The following is a 19,318-nucleotide window of genomic DNA, read 5'->3' as shown; positions in this document are numbered from 1 at the left end:
TATGTAAGATTCGTGTTGATATCCACTAATACTCCAATATCGGCATCGTATCTGGAGTGCAAAAGTTGTATTGGTACACCTGTACTGTAGTATTGATGGAGCAATATGTTTATAAGGTGGTTGTAGCTTAGTGGTGTAGTGCAGTACTGCACTGCAGTACATAGCAGAGCTGTTTATTTTTTGGTCATTCCCATAAAAACACTCCGATTGGCTCCTGAGGGTCCTCCAGCAGCCAGGAATAAATAATAAATAGTGGAATTAACAAGTAAACAAGAATATTGCACCGCTGGTAAACATTGAGGAAGAAAGTCGTCACATTGGGAAGTATTATCGTGTTACAGTGGGCGAGCTGCATGAAGACCAGATCTCAGTTGTGTGGCGTTCAAGAGCTGGATAAAGACCAGACCTCAGTTGTGCGGCGTTCAAGAGCTGCATAAAGACCAGAACACAGTTGTGTGGCGTTCAAGAGCTGGATAAAGACCAGACCACAGTTGTGTGGCGTTCAAGAGCTGGATAAAGACCAGACCTCAGTTGTGCGGCGTTCAAGAGCTGCATAAAGACCAGACCACAGTTGTGTGGCGTTCAAGAGCTGGATAAAGACCAGACCTCAGTTGTGTGGCGTTCAAGAGCTGCATAAAGACCAAACCTCAGTTGTGTGGCATTCAAGAGCTGCATGAAGACCAGACCTCTGTTGTGTGGCGTTCAAGAGCTGCATAAAGACCAGATTTGAGTTGTGTGGCGTTCAAGAGCTGCATAAAGACCAGACCTGAGTTGTGTGGCGTTCAAGAGCTGCATAATGACCTGATCTCAGTTGTGTGGCGTTCAAGAGCTGCATAAAGACCAGACCTGAGTTGTGTGGTGTTCAAGAGCTACATAATGACCTGATCTCAGTTGTGTGGCGTTCAAGAGCTGCATAAAGACCAGATCTGAGTTGTGTGGCATTCAAGAGCTGCAAAAAGACCAGACCTCAGCTGTGTGGCGTTCAAGATCTGCGTATAGACCAGACCTCAGTTGTGTGGCGTTCAAGAGTTGCATAAAGACCAGACCTGAGTTGTTTGGCGTCCAAGAGCTGCATAAAGACCAGACCTGAGTTGTGTGGCTTTTAAGAGCTGCATAAGGACCAGACCTCAGTTGTGTGGCGTTCAAGATCTGCATTTAGACCAGACCTGAGTTGTGTGGCGTTCAAGAGCTGCATAAAGACCAGACCTGAGTTGTGTGGCGTTCAAGAGCTGCATAAGGACCAGACCTGAGTTGTGTGGCTTTTAAGAGCTGCATAAGGGCCAGACTTCAGTTGTGTGGCATTCAAGAGCTGCATAAGGACCAGACCTCAGTTGTGTGGCGTTCAAGAGCTGCATAAGGGCCAGACTTTAGTTGTGTGGCGTTCAAGAGCTGCATAAGGACCAGACCTCAGTTGTGTGGCGTTCAAGATCTGCATATAGACCAGACCTCAGTTGTGTGGCGTTCAAGAGCTGCATAAGGGCCAGACCTCAGTTGTGTGGCGTTCAAGAGCTGCATAAGGACCAGACCTGAGTTGTGTGGCATATTCAAGAGCTGCATAAAGACCAGACCTCAGTTGTGTGGCGTTCAAGATCTGCATATAGACCAGACCTCAGTTGTGTGGCGTTCAAAAGCTGCATAAGGACCAGATCTGAGTTGTTTGGCATTCAAGAACTGTAAAAAGACCTGATCTCAGTCGTGTGGCGTTCAAGAGCTGTAAAAAGACCTGATCTCAGTTGTGTGGCGTTCAAGAGCTGCATAAAGACCAGCCCTCAGTTGTTTGGCGTTCAAGAGCTGTAAAAAGAGCAGGCGTTCTCATCGGTTCCTGTGTGAGCGTGGAAACCACATTTTCTGTCAAATGTTTATTCCCACACACAACTACTTCCTCCAGCTCGACACAGCGTGCTCGTGACACACTTCAGTGCAACGAGGTTAAACCCGAGTCAGGCATTAACGACCGATTATCTTTCACTCAGCCGATTGATTTTTCAATAGTCCTAGAGTGTTGCAAAAGGCCCATCAAATCTCACACACGAGGGCACTGAGTCGCTTCCCTGAAGAAAAACCAGAGTATTCGACCTCTAAGCTGCCACGTTTGTAGTTGACTAACAAATCTGGCAGAGAGCCAAGTTATATTTGAATATGTGCAAAGTATGTTGCAAAGTATTTAGCACAAGCTCCTGAGAACATTTGTTTGTGGTCTGGTGATGCAAAACCTCCTGGGGTCACCATGAAAACCAAATGTTAGGTTTTACTGAAGAAACAACCAAATCACATTAGTCTTATTAAATAAAGTCTCGCCGGTCCTTCCAGGATTTTGTGGGCTTATTTCGTGAAAAAATGCCTGAAACTGGGCCAGTTTTTCTTTAGAAAGTTGTGGCAAAAGTTGCAATGTTTTGGATTTTTCAACAACATTGAATGAACTTGTGTTTTGATGAATTTGTGATCAATGTTGGAAGTGTTCAAATACTCAAATCAAACACTGTATTGATGTTTTACTCGTTTTATACCACAGACTTAAAAAGTAGACAGTCGATGCCAGTAGGAGCACACACTCAGAGCTCATTGACAAATGTTTGAATTCATTAGAACTAATTATATTATAGACACACCACTAAAGGCCTCCTTATGGTCAGCATTGCAAGTGAAAATCATTTTTAATTGCCTTATCCTAGATACATAAAGGAGATAAAGAGATTTCTGTCTTGCCTCTGGTAAGGGCGGTCGCATTTATAGCAGCAGTCGACCTCCTGGGCCCCAACTCCCCGCCCCTCTGTTGCGAGTTGTCGTGATTAAATGTAACGTGTTTATGTGTGCATTGCATGGAGGTTTTTTCCCACTCCAGACTAGGCCCCCTTAGGAGCCCAGTCTAGATTGTATTTTTTTTTACTCATCTTCTTCCCCAGCGTTTTACCTTTTTCTTATCTTTTACGGGGCGCTTTTGGCGACCCATCAGCGACCCATCAGCTTTTGGCGACCCATGTACACTGTTTGTTTGTCTAATCTTGAACGGGTTTGTGCTGAAAACATAGTTTCGTTGTACTTGTGCAATGACAATAAAGTCCTATCCTATCCTAAAAGTACATGTAAATTAGTAAAGTCAATGTTTACCTCAGGTGTGTCAAACACCTGGTCCAAGCTCTGCATGAGGACAGTGTACAGAAGGATTTACTCACATTTACATTTAATCGCCGAGCCAATTTGAAATAAAAGGGTAATTCCTGTCACAGTGACAGTTTGTAATGCTACATTAGCATGTAGCATCTTGCTAATCCTTGATATTGTTAGCAAGTAGGACACTGGCACATGTAGTCAGAGTTGGGTTTAGCATACACTGTGGTAGCCATTTTTGTGTTATTTATAGTTCTGTAGTCCTGCATATATTATTAAGTTAAATTCATTATTTATTTGTTGCTTGATGAATGCTTTGGCCTACTGCGCTACTGCACCTTGGTGTGGGTCATTGTGGTGGTGTTTGATGAATACTTGGGTCTACTGCGCTACTGTATTTACATTTTTCTCATTATGATTGTGGTAGCCATTTTTGTGTCATTTATATTTCTCTAGTACTGCATATATTAAGTTTAGAGATGTCCGATAATATCGGACTGCCGATATTATCGGCCAATAAATGCTTTAAAATGTAATGTCGGAAATTATCGGTATCGGTTTCAAAAAGTCGAATTTATGACTTTTTAAAATGCCGCTGTGTACACGGACGTAGGGAGAAGTACAGAGCGCCAATAAACCTTAAAGGCACTGCCTTTGCTTGCCGGCCCAATCACATAATATCTACGGCTTTTCACACACACAAGTGAATACAAGGCATACTTGGTCAACAGCCATACAGGTCACACTGAGGGTATCCGTATAAACAACTTTAACACTGTTACAAATATGCGCCACACTGTGAACCCACACCAAACAAGAATGACAAACACATTTCAGGAGAACATCCGCACCGTAACACAACATAAACACAACAGAACAAATACCCAGAACCCCTTGCAGCACTGACTCTTCCGGGACGCTACAATATACGCACCCCAACTCCGCCCACCTCAACCTCCTCATGCTCTCTCAAGGAGAGCATGTCCCAAATTCCAAGCTGCTGTTTTGAGGCATGTTAAAAAAAACAATGCACTTTGTGACTTCAATAATAAATATGGCAGTGCCATGTTGGCATTTTTTTCCATAACTTGAGTTGATTTATTTTGGAAAACTTTGTTACATTGTTTAATGCATCCAGCGGGGCATCACATCAAAATTAGGCATGGTATTGTGTTAATTCCACGACTGTATATATCGTATCGGTTGATATCTAAATCGGTAATTAAGAGTTGGACAATATCGGATATCGGCAAAAAAGGGATTATCGGACAGCTCTAATTAAGTTAAATTATTTGTTTTTTGAATTGCCATGAAAATATGTTTTGATATATTGCAAGTTAATTCATTGAATTATAAAGCGTCATTTAGATTATGTGTCATTTACAGCAGTGGTCCCCAAACACCAGGCCGCGGCCCGGTACCGGTTCGTGGATCGATTGGTACCGGGCTGCACAAGAAATAAAAAAAAAAAATAAAAAATTAAAATTTTTTAAATTTGTTTTATTATATCAACATAAAAAACACAACCCAAAAAACCTCCCTCCCCCATTCACACTCATTCGCACAAAAGGGTTGTTTCTTTCTGTTATTAATATTTCTGGTTCCTAAATCATATATCAATATACAGTCCATAAGCATACATGATTGTATTTTTTTATGACAAAAAACAAAACAAAAAAACCCCCAAAATAACATAGCCATAGGCTGGCTAATAAAGCTAATAAAGCTATTTTTTGAGAAACATAAGCTTGAAGTGCGTTTGAAAGTGCACCACCTGTCCTGGCTCAGCCCACGGCCTTTGGTTTAGAACCTGGGAAAGCTTGTAAAGGCCGAAACATACACTGTTAGTATTTTTGTCTTACATGTAAACTCTTATTTTTGTCTGGACAACAGTTGCCTAAATGCAAAACTGTTCTCACCTGTTGGTACCCGTTTTTGTGTATTTGCATCAGTCCCGAAAATGTGAAACTAAAGCACGGAAGCATGGTGGAGACGTTTATAAAACAATCTTGCCTTCCTTCAAACAAGCCGTTTGCCCAATTTGTGACGTTTTCTTCCATTAGAGACGTCAGCGCATTTACCCAGAGTGCTTTGCGTTAGTCGGCCATTGCAGTCTGACGCAGTCGTCAAAAAGTTCCTTCTTTGTCCAGTGTTTCCCATAAACTGCCAAGATACCTGTGGCGGTGGGGGCGTGGATATGGGCGTGGTCACCATGACAGAGTAATTTGCATAATTTACTACAATATGATTTTCTCTAAAAAGGCTCAAAAAATGTATACTTACTAATTAATAATAACAGTTTTGTTTTAAACGTCCATCCATCCATCCATTTTACAAGATAATTACAACACTTTATGTACATATTTATATACAGATTTGAACAATAAGTTATTCACTGAAATATATTTATTAATTGTGGTTCTTACAAAAAATATATCTTATAAAATATAAGAGCTAAAATGTCTCTTGAAGCTCTGCCCCTTTAATTAGTGCATACTAAATAATTTAACTTTAGCCTACTACTACAACCATATTATTTACCAGCAACATAAAGTGAAACAGAGGCAGAGGTGTCCTGCCACAGTCAGTAACAAATAAACAGAAAACTGTAGTGGTCAAATACAAATAAGGCAACAAGAGAAGTATCCTACACTTCTCTTTTGTAAAGTAAATCTCAACAGCCTATATAGGCATCTACATCAACTATATGATTTGCCTAAAAAGCTGGACAGGACAATAAAAAAAAAAAAAAAAATTTTTTTTTTTTTAAATTTTTTTATTATTTTTTTTATTTGTGGCGGACGTAATTCTTTCGTGGCGTGTTGTCTCTATCCTCTTGTTGTGGGGCAGACTGTCTCGTAGATGCACATGCATCCTCCGCTGTTGCCATTTCTAACACAAAGTAGTTGGAACTTATATCTGTCAGTAGACTCACAATGGAAGCGATTAAAAACTACAATGTGGTCGAAGTGGAGGCACGTAGATAAGCGCGCCCACAAGGAGAGAGGGTCAGTGTGTCTTGAAGATGGTCTGTAGTAGTGTTGTACCGGTACCGAAATACATTTTGGCACTTTTCAATACTTTTCTAAATAAGGCGGACCACAAAAAAATGGCATTATTGGCTTTATTTTAACAAAAAATCTTACGGTACATTAAACATATGTTTATTATTGCAATCGAAGAACAATTTTGAACATACTAGACAACTAGTTTTTTTAGTTGTAAGTAAGCAAACAAAGGTTCCTAATTTGTCTGCTGACGTATGCAGTAACATATTGTGTCATTTATCATTCTATGTTGTCATAATTATAAAGGACAAGCTGTAAAAATGGATTACTAATCCACTTGTTCATTTACTGTTACGATCTGCTTACTTTCTCTTTCAACGTGTTCTATTTACACTTCTGTTAAAATGTAATAATCACTTTTTCTTCTGTTGTTTGGATACTTTACATTAGTTTTGGATGATACCACAAATTTAGGTATCGGTCCAATACCAAGTAGTTACAGGATCATACATTGGTCATATTCAAAGTCCTCATGTGTCCAGGGACGTATTTCCTGAGTTTATAAACATAATATGAATTTTTTAAAAAGGAAAAAAAGATTTTGTGATGATAAAAAATAGCGATGTAATCATAGTAGTATCGACTAGATACGCTATTGTACTTGGTATCATTACAGTGGATGTTGGGTGTAGATCCACCAATGGCGTTTGTTTATATTGTAGCGTCCCAGAAGAGTTGGTGCTGCAGGGAATTCTGGGAATTTGTTCTGTAGTGTTTATGTTGTGTTGCGGTGCAAATATTCTCCCAAAATGTGTTTGTCATTGTTGTTTAGTATGGTTTCAAAATATGGCACATGTTTATGACAGTGTTGTCGTTGTTCATATGGCCACCCTTAGTGTGACATGTATGGCTGTTGAGTCAGGCGTAATAATAATAATAATAATAGATTTTATTTGTAAAAAGCACTTTACATTGAATAAACAACCTCAAAGTGCTACACTGTATTAAAAAATAAAAATAAAAAGATAATAGAAAATAAATATAAATAAAAACTAGAACAGCCAAGTAGCTAGAACTAGTATGCATATATATATATATATTAAAAAGGCTTTTTTTTTTAAAAAGAAGGGTTTTTAAGCTTTTTTTAAAAGCATCCACAGTCTGTGGTGCCCTCATGTGGTCAGGGAGAGCGTTCCACAGACTGGGACCATGGCATTTGTTTACATTCAGTGTGCTAGCTTGCTGATAGCGGTTAGCTATCGTATCCTCCTACGGTGTGTAGTGAAGCATGTCTAGCTTTTCCTCGTCCTGCAGTGATAATGATACTTGTTAGAAACTTACTTCATTTGTTGCCATGGAGGCGAGGATTAGTGATTTAGAAGTAACTAAAACACTGCAGACTGCTTAAAACACCTCTTCTTGAGGACGTTTCAGTGTTATAACTTCACATTTATTGTTAGGTTTTAGACCAAAATGCGTCAGTTCTCCCTTTTCTGTCTACACACTGTCTGCTTGTAAGTACTCCGTGATTGTGCACTGCCGAACATGCTCCTCTGCTGGTAAAACCAGCAATGTCACGACGTGATGACGCACCGGTACTTTTCAAACAGAGTATAGTACCGTTTTTGATTCATTAGTACAGCGATACTATACCAGTACCGGTATACCGTACAACCCTAGTCTGTAGAACATCATCTATGCAACATTTGGACCACCTTTACATGTCATGTAGACCAGCGGTCCCCAACTTTTTTTGCACCACGGACCGGTTTGATGTAGGCATTATTTTCAGGGACCGGCTTTCCACTTGTGCCAGATAAATACAGCAAAAATAAGTGCATGAAAAATACAAGTCTCTATAACGCTGAATTAGTGGGAGCCCTGGGCATGTTTCTTCGCAATGAGATGCAGAGGGAAATCAGCCTTTGGCTACAATCTGTCACATTTATATTTTATGTGTGCATTAATGTGCATTGTATCATGTTACAAAGTTATAACAAATGGCAAGAAAATGTTTTATTGTACATCTATAAACAAGCTTATTGGTGTGTCTAGTGCAGTATTTTTCAACCACTGTGCCGTGGCACACGAGTGTGCTGTAAAATACAGTCTGGTGTGCCGTGGGAGATTATCTAATTTTACCTATTTGGGTTAAAAATATTTTTTGCAAACCAGTAATTGTACAGCGGGAGGCAGTGTGCAGGTAAAAAGGTGTCTAATGCTTAAACCAAAAATAAACAAAAGGTGAGTGCCGCTAAGAAAAGGCATTGAAGCTTTGGGAAGGCTTTGCAGAACAAAATTCAAACTGAACTGGCTACAAATTAAACAAAAACAGAATGCTGGACGACAGCAAAGACTTACTGTGGAGCAAAGACGGCGTCCACATAGTACATCCGAACATGACATGACGATCAACAATGTCCCCACAAAGAAGGATAAAAACAACTGAAATATTCTTGATTGCTTCAACAAAGCAGGTGTGGGGAATAGCGGTCAAGGAAGACATGAAACTGCTACAGGAAAATACAAAATAAAGAGAAAAAGCCACCAAAATAGGAGCGCAAGACAAGAACTAAAACACTACACACAGGAAAACAGCAGAAAACTCCAAATAAGTCACGGCGTGATGTGACAGGTGGTGACAGTACATCTACTTTGAGACAAGAGCTATACTGATGCATGCTTGGTTATGCTTTAAAGTCACATCCAACAATTGCGACAACGACTTTTTACTGTCTATGTCGGCTGCTGAGTTGAATTTTTTAATGTTCTGTGCTGGTGGTGTGCCTCCGCATTTTTTCAATGAAAAAAATGTACCTTGGCTCCAAAAAGGTTGAAAAGCACTGGTCTAGTGCAGGGGTCGGCAACCCGCGGCTCTAGAGCCGCATGCGGCTCTTTAGCGCCGCCCTAGTGGCTCTCTGGAGATTTTTCAAAAATGTATGAAGAATGGAAAAAGATGAGGGGAAAAAAATCAATTTTTTTGTTTTAGTATGGTTTCTGTAGGAGGACAAACATGACACAAACCTCCCTAATTGTTATAAATCACACTGTTTATATTAAACATGCTTCACTGATTCGAGTATTTGGCGAGCGCCGTTTTGTCCTACTAATTTTGGCGGTCCCTGAACTCACCGTATAGTTTGTTTACATGTATAACTTTCTCCGACTTTCTAGGACGTGTTTTATGCCACTTCTTTTTCTGTCTCATTTTGTCCACCACACTTTTAACGTTGTGCATGAGTGCACAAAGGTGAGTTTTGTTGATGTTATTGACTTGTGTGGAGTGCTAATCAGACATATTTGGTCACTGCATGACTGCAAGCTAATCGATGCTAACATGCTATTTAGGCTAGCGATATGTACAATAATATTGCATCATTATGCCTCATTTGTAGCTATATTTGAGGTCATTTAGTTTCCTTTAAGTCCTCTTAATTAAATTTATATCTCATGACACATGTAATATGGCTTTTAATTTTTTGCGGCTCCAGACAGATTTGTTTTTGTATTTTTGGTCCAATATGGCTCTTTCAACATTTTGGGTTGCCGACCCCTGGTCTAGTGGGACAGGCAAAAGTTACGTCGGAGAAAATGCAGTCGTTTATAAACAGTGTTGGGTTAGTTACTGAAAACCAGTAACTAGTTACAGTTACTAGGTACTTTATTTCAAAAGTAACTCAGTTACTAACTCAGTTACTTACACCAAAAAGTAATGCGTTACTGTGAAAAGTAACTATTTAGTTAATTTTTTTTTTTTCCAACTCCCATTAATGCCCCTTTAGCCTTCATTTCAGTCCTGTTATTGCACTGGAGAATAATACAATGTGTTGATCAACTTGACATGCATTTGCATCACTGAACTCTGCTAAGCCATGTGCTCTACATACAACACACCCTCTTTATGTTTGTGAACTTTATAGTCCATACATTTAGAGTGATGTGATAATGAAACACTCTAGCAGTCTACAAACCCCGTTTCCATATGAGTTGGGAAATTGTGTTAGATGTAAATATAAACGGAATACAATGATTTGCAAATCCTTTTCAACCCATATTCAGTTGAATGCACTACAAAGACAACATATTTGATGTTCAAACTCATAATTTTTTTTTTGCAAATAATAATTAACTTAGAATTTCATGGCTGCAACACGTGCCAAAGTAGTTGGGAAAGGGCATGTTCACCACTGTGTTACATGGCCTTTCCTTTTAACAACACTCAGTAAACGTTTGGGAACTAAGGAGACACATTTTTGAAGCTTCTCAGGTGGAATTCTTTCCCATTCTTGCTTGATGTACAGCTTAAGTTGTTCAACAGTTCGGGGGTCTGCGTTGTGGTATTTTAGGCTTCATAATGCGCCACACATTTTCAATGGGAGACAGGTCTGGACTACAGGCAGGCCAGTCTAGTACCAGCACTCTTTTACTATGAAGCCACGTGGCTTGGCATTGTCTTGCTGAAATAAGCGGGGGCGTCCATGGTAACGTTGCTTGGATGGCAACATATGTTGCTCCAAAACCTGTATGTACCTTTCAGCATTAATGGCACCTTCACAGATGTGTAAGTTACCCATGTCTTGGGCACTAATACACCCCCATACCATCACAGATGCTGGCTTTTCAACTTTGCGCCAATAACAATCCGGATGGTTCTTTTCCTCTTTGGTCCGGAGGACACGACGTCCACAGTTTCCAAAAACAATTTGAAATGTGGACTCGTCAGACCACAGAACACTTTTCCACTTTGTATCAGTCCATCTTAGATGAGCTCAGGCCCAGCGAAGCCGACTGCGTTTCTGGGTGTTGTTGATAAACAGTTTTCGCCTTGCATAGGAGTTTTAACTTGCACTTACAGATGTAGCGACCAACTGTAGTTACTGACAGTGGGTTTCTGAAGTGTTCCTGAGCCCATGAGGTGATATCCTTTACACACTGATGTCGCTTGTTGATTCACTACAGCCTTAGGGATCGAAGGTCACGGGCTTAGCTGCTTACGTGCAGTGATTTCTCCAGATTCTCTGAACCCTTTGATGATATTACGGACCGTAGATGGTGAAATCCCTAAATTCCTTGCAATAGCTGGTTGAGAAAGGTTTTTCTTAAACTGTTCAACAATTTGCTCCCGCATTTGTTGACAAAGTGGTGACCCTCGCCCCATCCTTGTTTGTGAATGACTGAGCATTTCATGGAATATACTTTTATACCCAATCATGGCACCCACCTGTTCCCAATTAGCCTGTTCACCTGTGGGATGTTCCAAATAAGTGTTTGATGAGCATTCCTCAACTTTATCAGTATTTATTGCCACCTTTCTCAACTTCTTTGTCACGTGTTGCTGGCATCAAATTCTAAAGTTAATGATTATTTGCAAAAAAAAAAAAAGTTTATCAGTTTGAACATCAAATATGTTGTCTTTGTAGCATATTCAGCTGAATATGGGTTGAAAATGATTTGCAAATGATTGTATTCAGTTTATATTTACATCTAACACAATTTCCCAACTGATATGGAAACGGGGTTTGTAGAATGAAAGAGTATTTAAGAGAATTGACAGAGTGTGTGTACCTTCAGTGCTGAATGATTAGCAGAGGCAGAGTTTGGAGTGTTTTCTTTAGCTCGCTTTCCATGTTTATGTCTTCACTGTCCAGGTACGTGGAAAATGTTTTCCGTGCCATTTGCCGTTTGACGCCCGGTATCATGCTAATTAGCTGCCTGTAGAAATAGCCTGCATGTCTTCTAGCACATACGCTGCAATGGCTCTATCAATGTTGTCCTGGCTAGCAGTGCCTCCGTTAAAATCCTTAAGTGGAGGTGAAGTGGCTTCGGAGTCTGTGTCTCTCTTTACTAGCTTCGTCAAAGCGTGTTGCTTTTGTAGCTGTTTCAGCAGATTTGAATTGTTGTTTTTGGGCAGTACATAGGATCTTTGATCCAAGACACAACTTACATTTAACTAAAATGCTCTTTTCTTTGTGCTCGACAAAAAAATCTCCATGTTAAGAAACTCGACTTCAGCTCCGCCATGATGTTTTGTTAGTAAACACTAGGGGTGTAACGGTACGTGTATTTGTATCGAACCGTCTCGGTACGGGGGTTCCGGTTCAGTTCGAACGAGTTTCCACACGGACATATTAGGGAGCGTAGCGCACGTTGTGTAAACAATGCACACTGAGGCACAACACACGGCATGCTAGCAGCGACCGGGCTAGGACAACAATGTATAAGCCAGAGCTGGAAGACCCTCCTGCCTCGTTAATATCTCCCGTTTGGGAACACTTTGGCTGCGCGGTGCGATACAACAATGGAGGACGGAGGTTTGCCGACATTGTTCAGCAGCGGTAAGGCGTGCTTCTGCCAACACGTCAAACATGCTAACCCATTTGAAGCGGCACCACCCCCAAGTGAACATCGCCTCAACAAAGATAAAAAAGTTAACCAGGCTGGGGGGGGGGGGGAAGAAAAGTTAATCTGAGGCTGAGTTGACTTGAAACTGTTTAATGTTGCACTTTTTATATGTAGAAGAAAAGTTTTGTCATTTTATTTAATCTGAGCAACAACTTGAGGCAGTTTAATGTTGATTAACGTGGGCCTTGACTTAAACAAGTTGAAAAACGTATTGGAGTGTTACCATTTAGTGGTCAATTGTACGGAATATGTACTGTACTGTGCAATCTACTAATAAAAGTCTCAATCAATCAATCAAAAAAAGCACTTTGTATATAGAAAAGTTTTGTTAAGAAACCATTCTGAGCCTTATCTTATTTAGTTTTTATTTTATATGTTGACCACATTAACCCTGGCAATGGACCCTGTGTGTATATGTATGTTATGCCATTGTTTACAAATTTGGTAAATAAATAACCAAAAAAATGTACATTTTGTTGTTTTCTTACTGTACCGAAAATGAACCGAACCGTGACCTCTAAACCGAGGTACGTACCATACCGAAATTTTTGTGAACCGTTACACCCCTAGTAAACACAGACACGACCCCCTCCCACACCCACACCCACACCCAGACACACACAGAGCGCGCCTCTTCTCTTGTCCCCGTTGTGACACAAGAAGATTCAGAAGGACGACACTGCAGCGCTCCAATAAAACACACTCAGATCTTCTCAGTTTCTAGCCGATACTACATAAAAAATAACGTAAAATAACGCAGTAGCACATTATGTAGTAACTGAGTTACTGAATATAAAAAATAACACGTTAGACTACCGGAAATAACGGCGTTACAGTAACGCGTTAGTCCCAACACTGTTTATAAATGACTTAATGTGTCACGGACCGGTACCGGTCCCCGGAGACCACTGATGTAGACCACAAAGTTTACAATGAAAATCATAATACGAGCCTTCGAGTGCGTAACTTTTAGTAGCATAATCACCCAGAGTCTTCGTTTTATTACTCTCCCAAACAGTCTTCTACTCCTCCGAATGACTAATGGTAGCTGCCTGTCATTGGAGGCGGAGTCAGAAGTGGTTGAGGACAATGAAGAATGTGTTTTCTGAGAAGCAGCAGCAGAATGCTTGTGGTGTGTACAGAAAGTGCTGCGGACATCCTCGTGCACGTTCTCACAAGCTCCTCTCATTTGTCTGAGAACATGTCAACCTTTGCATGATGTCGTCGCCCCGCCCCCCCCACCCCCCCTCTCCCCCTGCCCACAGCGATGTTAAGCTGCAGCGTGAAGGGGAGTGAATGTACTGGAAGTGGGCCGTTAACACAAAAGAACAGTTTGGCTGTAATTAGCGAGTAATTGTGTCCACCATGTCGTGACTGCTGTAACACAACATTAGCATGTCACACTGTTAATGCTAATGCACGCACCAGGTCTCACTAAACAATCATCGTTATTAATCTGCAATGTTCTCGTTTTTTTCATGACCGCCGCTGCGACTGAAGCCTCTTCCACTCATTTTTTCTCTTCCACTCTCGCATGCCAGTCATCTCATCAATCACATTCATTGCAGAATAATACAGCATTTCATTCATTAAGTACAAGCCTTTCTGGGGAACTGCATTCTCAATCTTTATGTAGGACAAGAACACATGTTTTTTTCCTTTTCATGCATTCTAAATCATAAATAAACACTAGCAAAAGTCAGCTAACAATGGAGCCAAAGGGAGTAGGTCAAGTCCGTGTTCTAAAAAAACATCCAAAAGCCAACGTTTGATATAGACAGTGTAAGTATGTACGTAGTATCTAGTAACATTCATAATAACATGTCATATCTACATAATTTTTAAGTATTCATTTCACAGACGCATCACAACGTTCACTTTCCCTTCAACAACAAGACAACTAATCATGGCAGGCTTGACGAGAGACAACAAAGACTACTTTGGGACAAATGATTATCCAGAAACTTCGATTTTTGAGCCTGAATATAAGGAGGATAAGAACACATGTTTTTCCTTTTCATGCATTCTAAATCATAAATAAACACTAGCAAAAGTCAGCTAACAATGGAGCCAAAGGGACAAAAGTCTGTGTTCTAAAAAACATCCAAAAGCCAGCATTTGATATAGACAGTGTAAGTATATACGTAGTATCTAGTAACATTCATAATAACATGTCATATTTACATCATGAATATAAGGAGGACAAGAACACATGTTTTTCCTTTTCATGCATTCTAAATCATAAATAAACACTAGCAAAAGTCAGCTAACAATGGAGCCAAAGGGAGTAGGTCAAGTCCGTGTTCTGAAAAACCATCCAAAAGCCAACGTTTGATATAGACAGTGTAAGTATATACGTAGTATCTAGTAACATTCATAATAACATGTCATATTTACATAATTTAACGTTCACTTTCCCTTCAACAACAACAAGACAACTAATCATGGCAGGCTTGACGAGAGACGACAAAGACTTCTTTGGGACAAGTGATGATCCAGAAAAATTAGATTTTTGAGCCTGAATATAAGGAGGAGAAGAACACATGTTTTTCCCTTTTCATGCATTGTAACTCATAAATAAACACTAGCAAAAGTCAGCTAACAATGGAGCCAAAGGGAGTAGGTCAAGTCCGTGTTCTAAAAAAAACATCCAAAAGCCAACATTTGATATAGACAGTGTAAGTATATACGTAGTATCTAGTAACATTCAAAATAACATGTCATATTTACATAATTTTTAAGTATTCATTTCACAGACGCATCACAACGTTCACTTTCCCTTCAACAACAACAAGACAACTAATCATGGCAGGCTTGACGAGAGACGACAAAGACTTCTTTGGGACAAATGATGATCAAGAAACTTCGATTTCTGAGCCTGAATATAAGGAGGACAAGAACACATGTTTTTCCTTTTCATGCATTCTAAATCATAAATAAACACTAGCAAAAGTCAGCTAACAATGGCGCCAAAGGGAGTAGGTCAAGTCCGTGTTCTAAAAAAACATCCAAAAGCCAACGTTTGATATAGACAGTGTAAGTATATACGTAGTATCTAGTAACATTCATAATAACATGTCATATTTACATCATTTTTAAGTATTCATTTCACAGACGCATCACAACGTTCACTTTCCCTTCAACAACAACAAGACAACTAATCATGGCAGGCTTGACGAGAGACGACAAAGACTACTTTGGGACAAATGATGATCCAGAAACTTCGATTTTTGAGCCTGAATATAAGGAGGACAAGAACACATGTTTTTCCTTTTCATGCATTCTAAATCATAAATAAACACTAGCAAAAGTCAGCTAACAATGGAGCCAAAGCGAGTAGGTCAAGTCCGTCTTCTAAAAAACATCCAAAAGCCAACGTTTGATATAGACAGTGTAAGTATATACGTAGTATCTAGTAACATTCATAATAACATGTCATATTTACATAATTTTGAAGTATTCATTTGACAGACGCATCACAACGTTCACTTTCCCTTCAACAACAAGACAACTAATCATGGCAGGCTTAAAGAGAGACAACAAAGACTACTTTGGGACAAATGATGATCAAGAAACTTCGATTTTTGAGCCTGAATATAAGGAGGACAAGAACACATGTTTTTCCTTTTCATGCATTCTAAATCATAAATAAACACTAGCAAAAGTCAGCTAACAATGGAGCCAAAGGGACAAAAGTCCGTGTTCTAAAAAACATCCAAAAGCCAGCATTTGATATAGACAGTGTAAGTATATACGTAGTATCTAGTAACATTCATAATAACATGTCATATTTACATCATGAATATAAGGAGGACAAGAACACATGTTTTTCCTTTTCATGCATTCTAAATCATAAATAAACACTAGCAAAAGTCAGCTAACAATGGCGCCAAAGGGAGTAGGTCAAGTACGTGTTCTGAAAAAACATCCAAAAGCCAACGTTTGATATAGACAGTGTAAGTATAGACGTAGTATCTAGTAACATTCATAATAACATGTCATATTTACATAATTTTTAAGTATTCATTTCACAGACGCATCACAACGTTCACTTTCCCTTCAACAACAACAAGACAACTAATCATAGCAGGCTTGACGAGAGACAACAAAGACTACTTTGGGACAAATGATGATCCAGAAACTTCGATTTTTGAGCCTGAATATAAGGAGGACAAGAACACATGTTTTTCCCTTTTCATGCATTCTAAATCATAAAAAAACACTAGCAAAAGTCAGCTAACAATGGAGCCAAAGGGACAAAAGTTGGTGTTCTAAAAAACATCCTAAAGCCAGCATTTGATATAGACAGTGTAAGTATATACGTAGTATCTAGTAACATTCATAATAACATGTCATATTTACATCATGAATATAAGGAGGACAAGAACACATGTTTTTCCTTTTCATGCATTCTAAATCATAAATAAACACTAGCAAAAGTCAGCTAACAATGGAGCCAAAGGGAGTAGGTCAAGTCTGTGTTCTGAAAAAACATCCAAAACCCAACGTTTGATATAGACAGTGTAAGTATATACGTAGTATCTAGTAACATTCATAATAACATGTCATATTTACATCATTTTTAAGTATTAATTTCACAGACGCATCACAACGTTCACTTTCCCTTCAACAACAACAAGACAACTAATCATGGCAGGCTTGACGAGAGACGACAAAGACTTCTTTGGGACAAATGATGATCCAGAAACTTCGATTTTTGAGCCTGAATATAAGGAGGACAAGAACACATGTTTTCCCTTTTCATGCATTCTAAATCATAAATAAACACTAGCAAAAGTCAGCTAACAATGGAGCCAAAGGGAGTAGGTCAAGTCTGTGTTCTAAAAAAACATCCAAAAGCCAACGTTTGATATAGACAGTGTAAGTATATACGTAGTATCCAGTAACATTCATAATAACATGTCATATTTACATCATTTTTAAGTATTGATTTCACAGACGCATCACGACGTTCACTTTCCCTTCAACAACAACAAGACAACTAATCATGGCAGGCTTGGCGAGAGACGACAAAGACTACTTTGGGACAACAAACTTCGATTTTTGAGCCTGAATATAAGGAGGATGATCTACAAGTTTTAGAAACTAAACAGACGCAGCTTTAATTAAACACTAAGCATCATGTAGCAGTAATGCTAAGTGCTAAAAAAGAAAAACAAACATAATAAAACAATAATTTACTGTAGAATATCTGCTCTTACTGGGATAAAGACTGATGGGATGGTTGTATCTTCCCATTTACATCAACAATTCATCATCATCCTCACAAAGGGTTAAAAAAATAATAATTCTGTTTCTTGGTGGCCATCTCCGGGTCTAAGTTGGATGTCCAAGTTGAGCAACTTGTGGGTTTATGTCCACAATCGTCTACTATCCAGGTGAGAGGCATGATTCATCATCTAGAATTAACTTTCACCAACTCTGAGGCGATGCAGCAGCTCAATATGTCAATATTGATTATGGCACCGCTAAAAGTAGTTCCTCAGCGATAGCGCTTATATTATTGCTGATACTTGTGTAATGCTCAGGTCAGGACACGTACATGGAGTATTGTTGGCAGGTTTAGATACACCTCAACATTAGACTTAGACTTAGGCATGTCCGGAAAAGGAGTAGGAAGAAGCAGAGCTTATTTAATACCATCTTTTTTTCCCCATTTAGTCAATTCATTACTCTGTTTTTAGTAACACTCCAGTGTCAAAAACCTGTATAAAAGTTATAAACAAGTCACAGTGCAATTCAAATATGACACACTTACCCTTTTATGTGGTAGTACTAGTAGTAGTACTAGTAGTAGTAGTAGTATGGTGGCGAGGAAGGCGTACTGCAGTTGGATTCATGCATCCTGCTTTTCATACAAGTGTAAAAAGAAGTTAACTACATACCTGTATTAGTACAAAATTAAACTTAAATTAGCAGCATTGTTTGATGCTAAACGTACAAACTAACCATAATAAAACAAACACTTACTGTAATATTACGAACACTTACTGTAATATTACAAACACTTACTGTAATATTTCCACTTTCGCTGGGATGTCGACCGACGGCACGCTCACGTAATTCCATTTGGATGAGGAATCATCCTCACAATCCTCACGAAGGGTTAAAAAAAAAGCGTTTTTTTTTTTTTTTAGTATTTTTCGCCATCTTGGGGGATGTGAAAGTGGACCAGCCATGGCCACATTGGTCTACTAGCAGGTGAGAGATGCATGAATTATTATCTAGAACAGGGGTGTCAAACTCATTTTAGATCGGGGGCCACATGGAGGAAAATCTACTCCCAAGTGGGCCGGACTGGTAAAATCACGGCACGATAACTTAAAAATAAAGACAACTTCAGATTGTTTTCTTTCTTTTTTTAAATAGAACAAGCACATTCTGAAAATGTACAAATCATAATGTTGTTGGGTTTTTTTTTTACACTCACATGTTGTGGTTAACAGTATTCTATCTTTATTTGTCATTATTTATACTTTCTGAATAAATTATGTGATAATATTCATCAGTCAAATCATTGGTGTTGATTTTCAATCTATCAAGATAAAAAAAATAATATCAAAATCATGTTATTCATGTATTTTGATCATTTTCCTGGACTGGTGCACTCACATCATGTGGTTACTTCTTTTTTTTTTTTTACATATGTCATCAGGATGGCTCCCGGGCGGGTCGCGAGAGGAAGAAGACGGTGTCCTTCAGCAGCAGCCTATCAGAGAAGAAGATCAGCGGCGCGGCCGACTGTATCCACTCCATGGTGGGTCAGCAGGACGTGGTCG

The 19,318-nt window shown here is 39.2% G+C and overlaps 1 protein-coding gene across 2 annotated transcripts in view; it reads left to right on the top strand.

The window, feature by feature from the left end:
* Positions 1–19,318, top strand: part of LOC133635873 (inactive phospholipase C-like protein 2) — a 70,597-nt gene that overhangs the window by 29,276 nt on the left and 22,003 nt on the right. For both annotated transcript variants that reach the window (XM_062029281.1, XM_062029282.1), the window contains exon 2: positions 19,195–19,296. In XM_062029281.1, coding sequence (XP_061885265.1) covers positions 19,195–19,296 — 102 coding nt within the window. The remainder of the gene's footprint in view (positions 1–19,194; positions 19,297–19,318) is intronic.

The sequence above is a fragment of the Entelurus aequoreus genome, linkage group LG20 (assembly GCF_033978785.1).
Source record: "Entelurus aequoreus isolate RoL-2023_Sb linkage group LG20, RoL_Eaeq_v1.1, whole genome shotgun sequence".
Classification (NCBI taxonomy): Eukaryota; Metazoa; Chordata; class Actinopteri; order Syngnathiformes; family Syngnathidae; genus Entelurus; species Entelurus aequoreus.
Note: the sequence above shows the minus strand (reverse complement) of the source record. Positions and strands in the feature narration are given on the sequence as shown.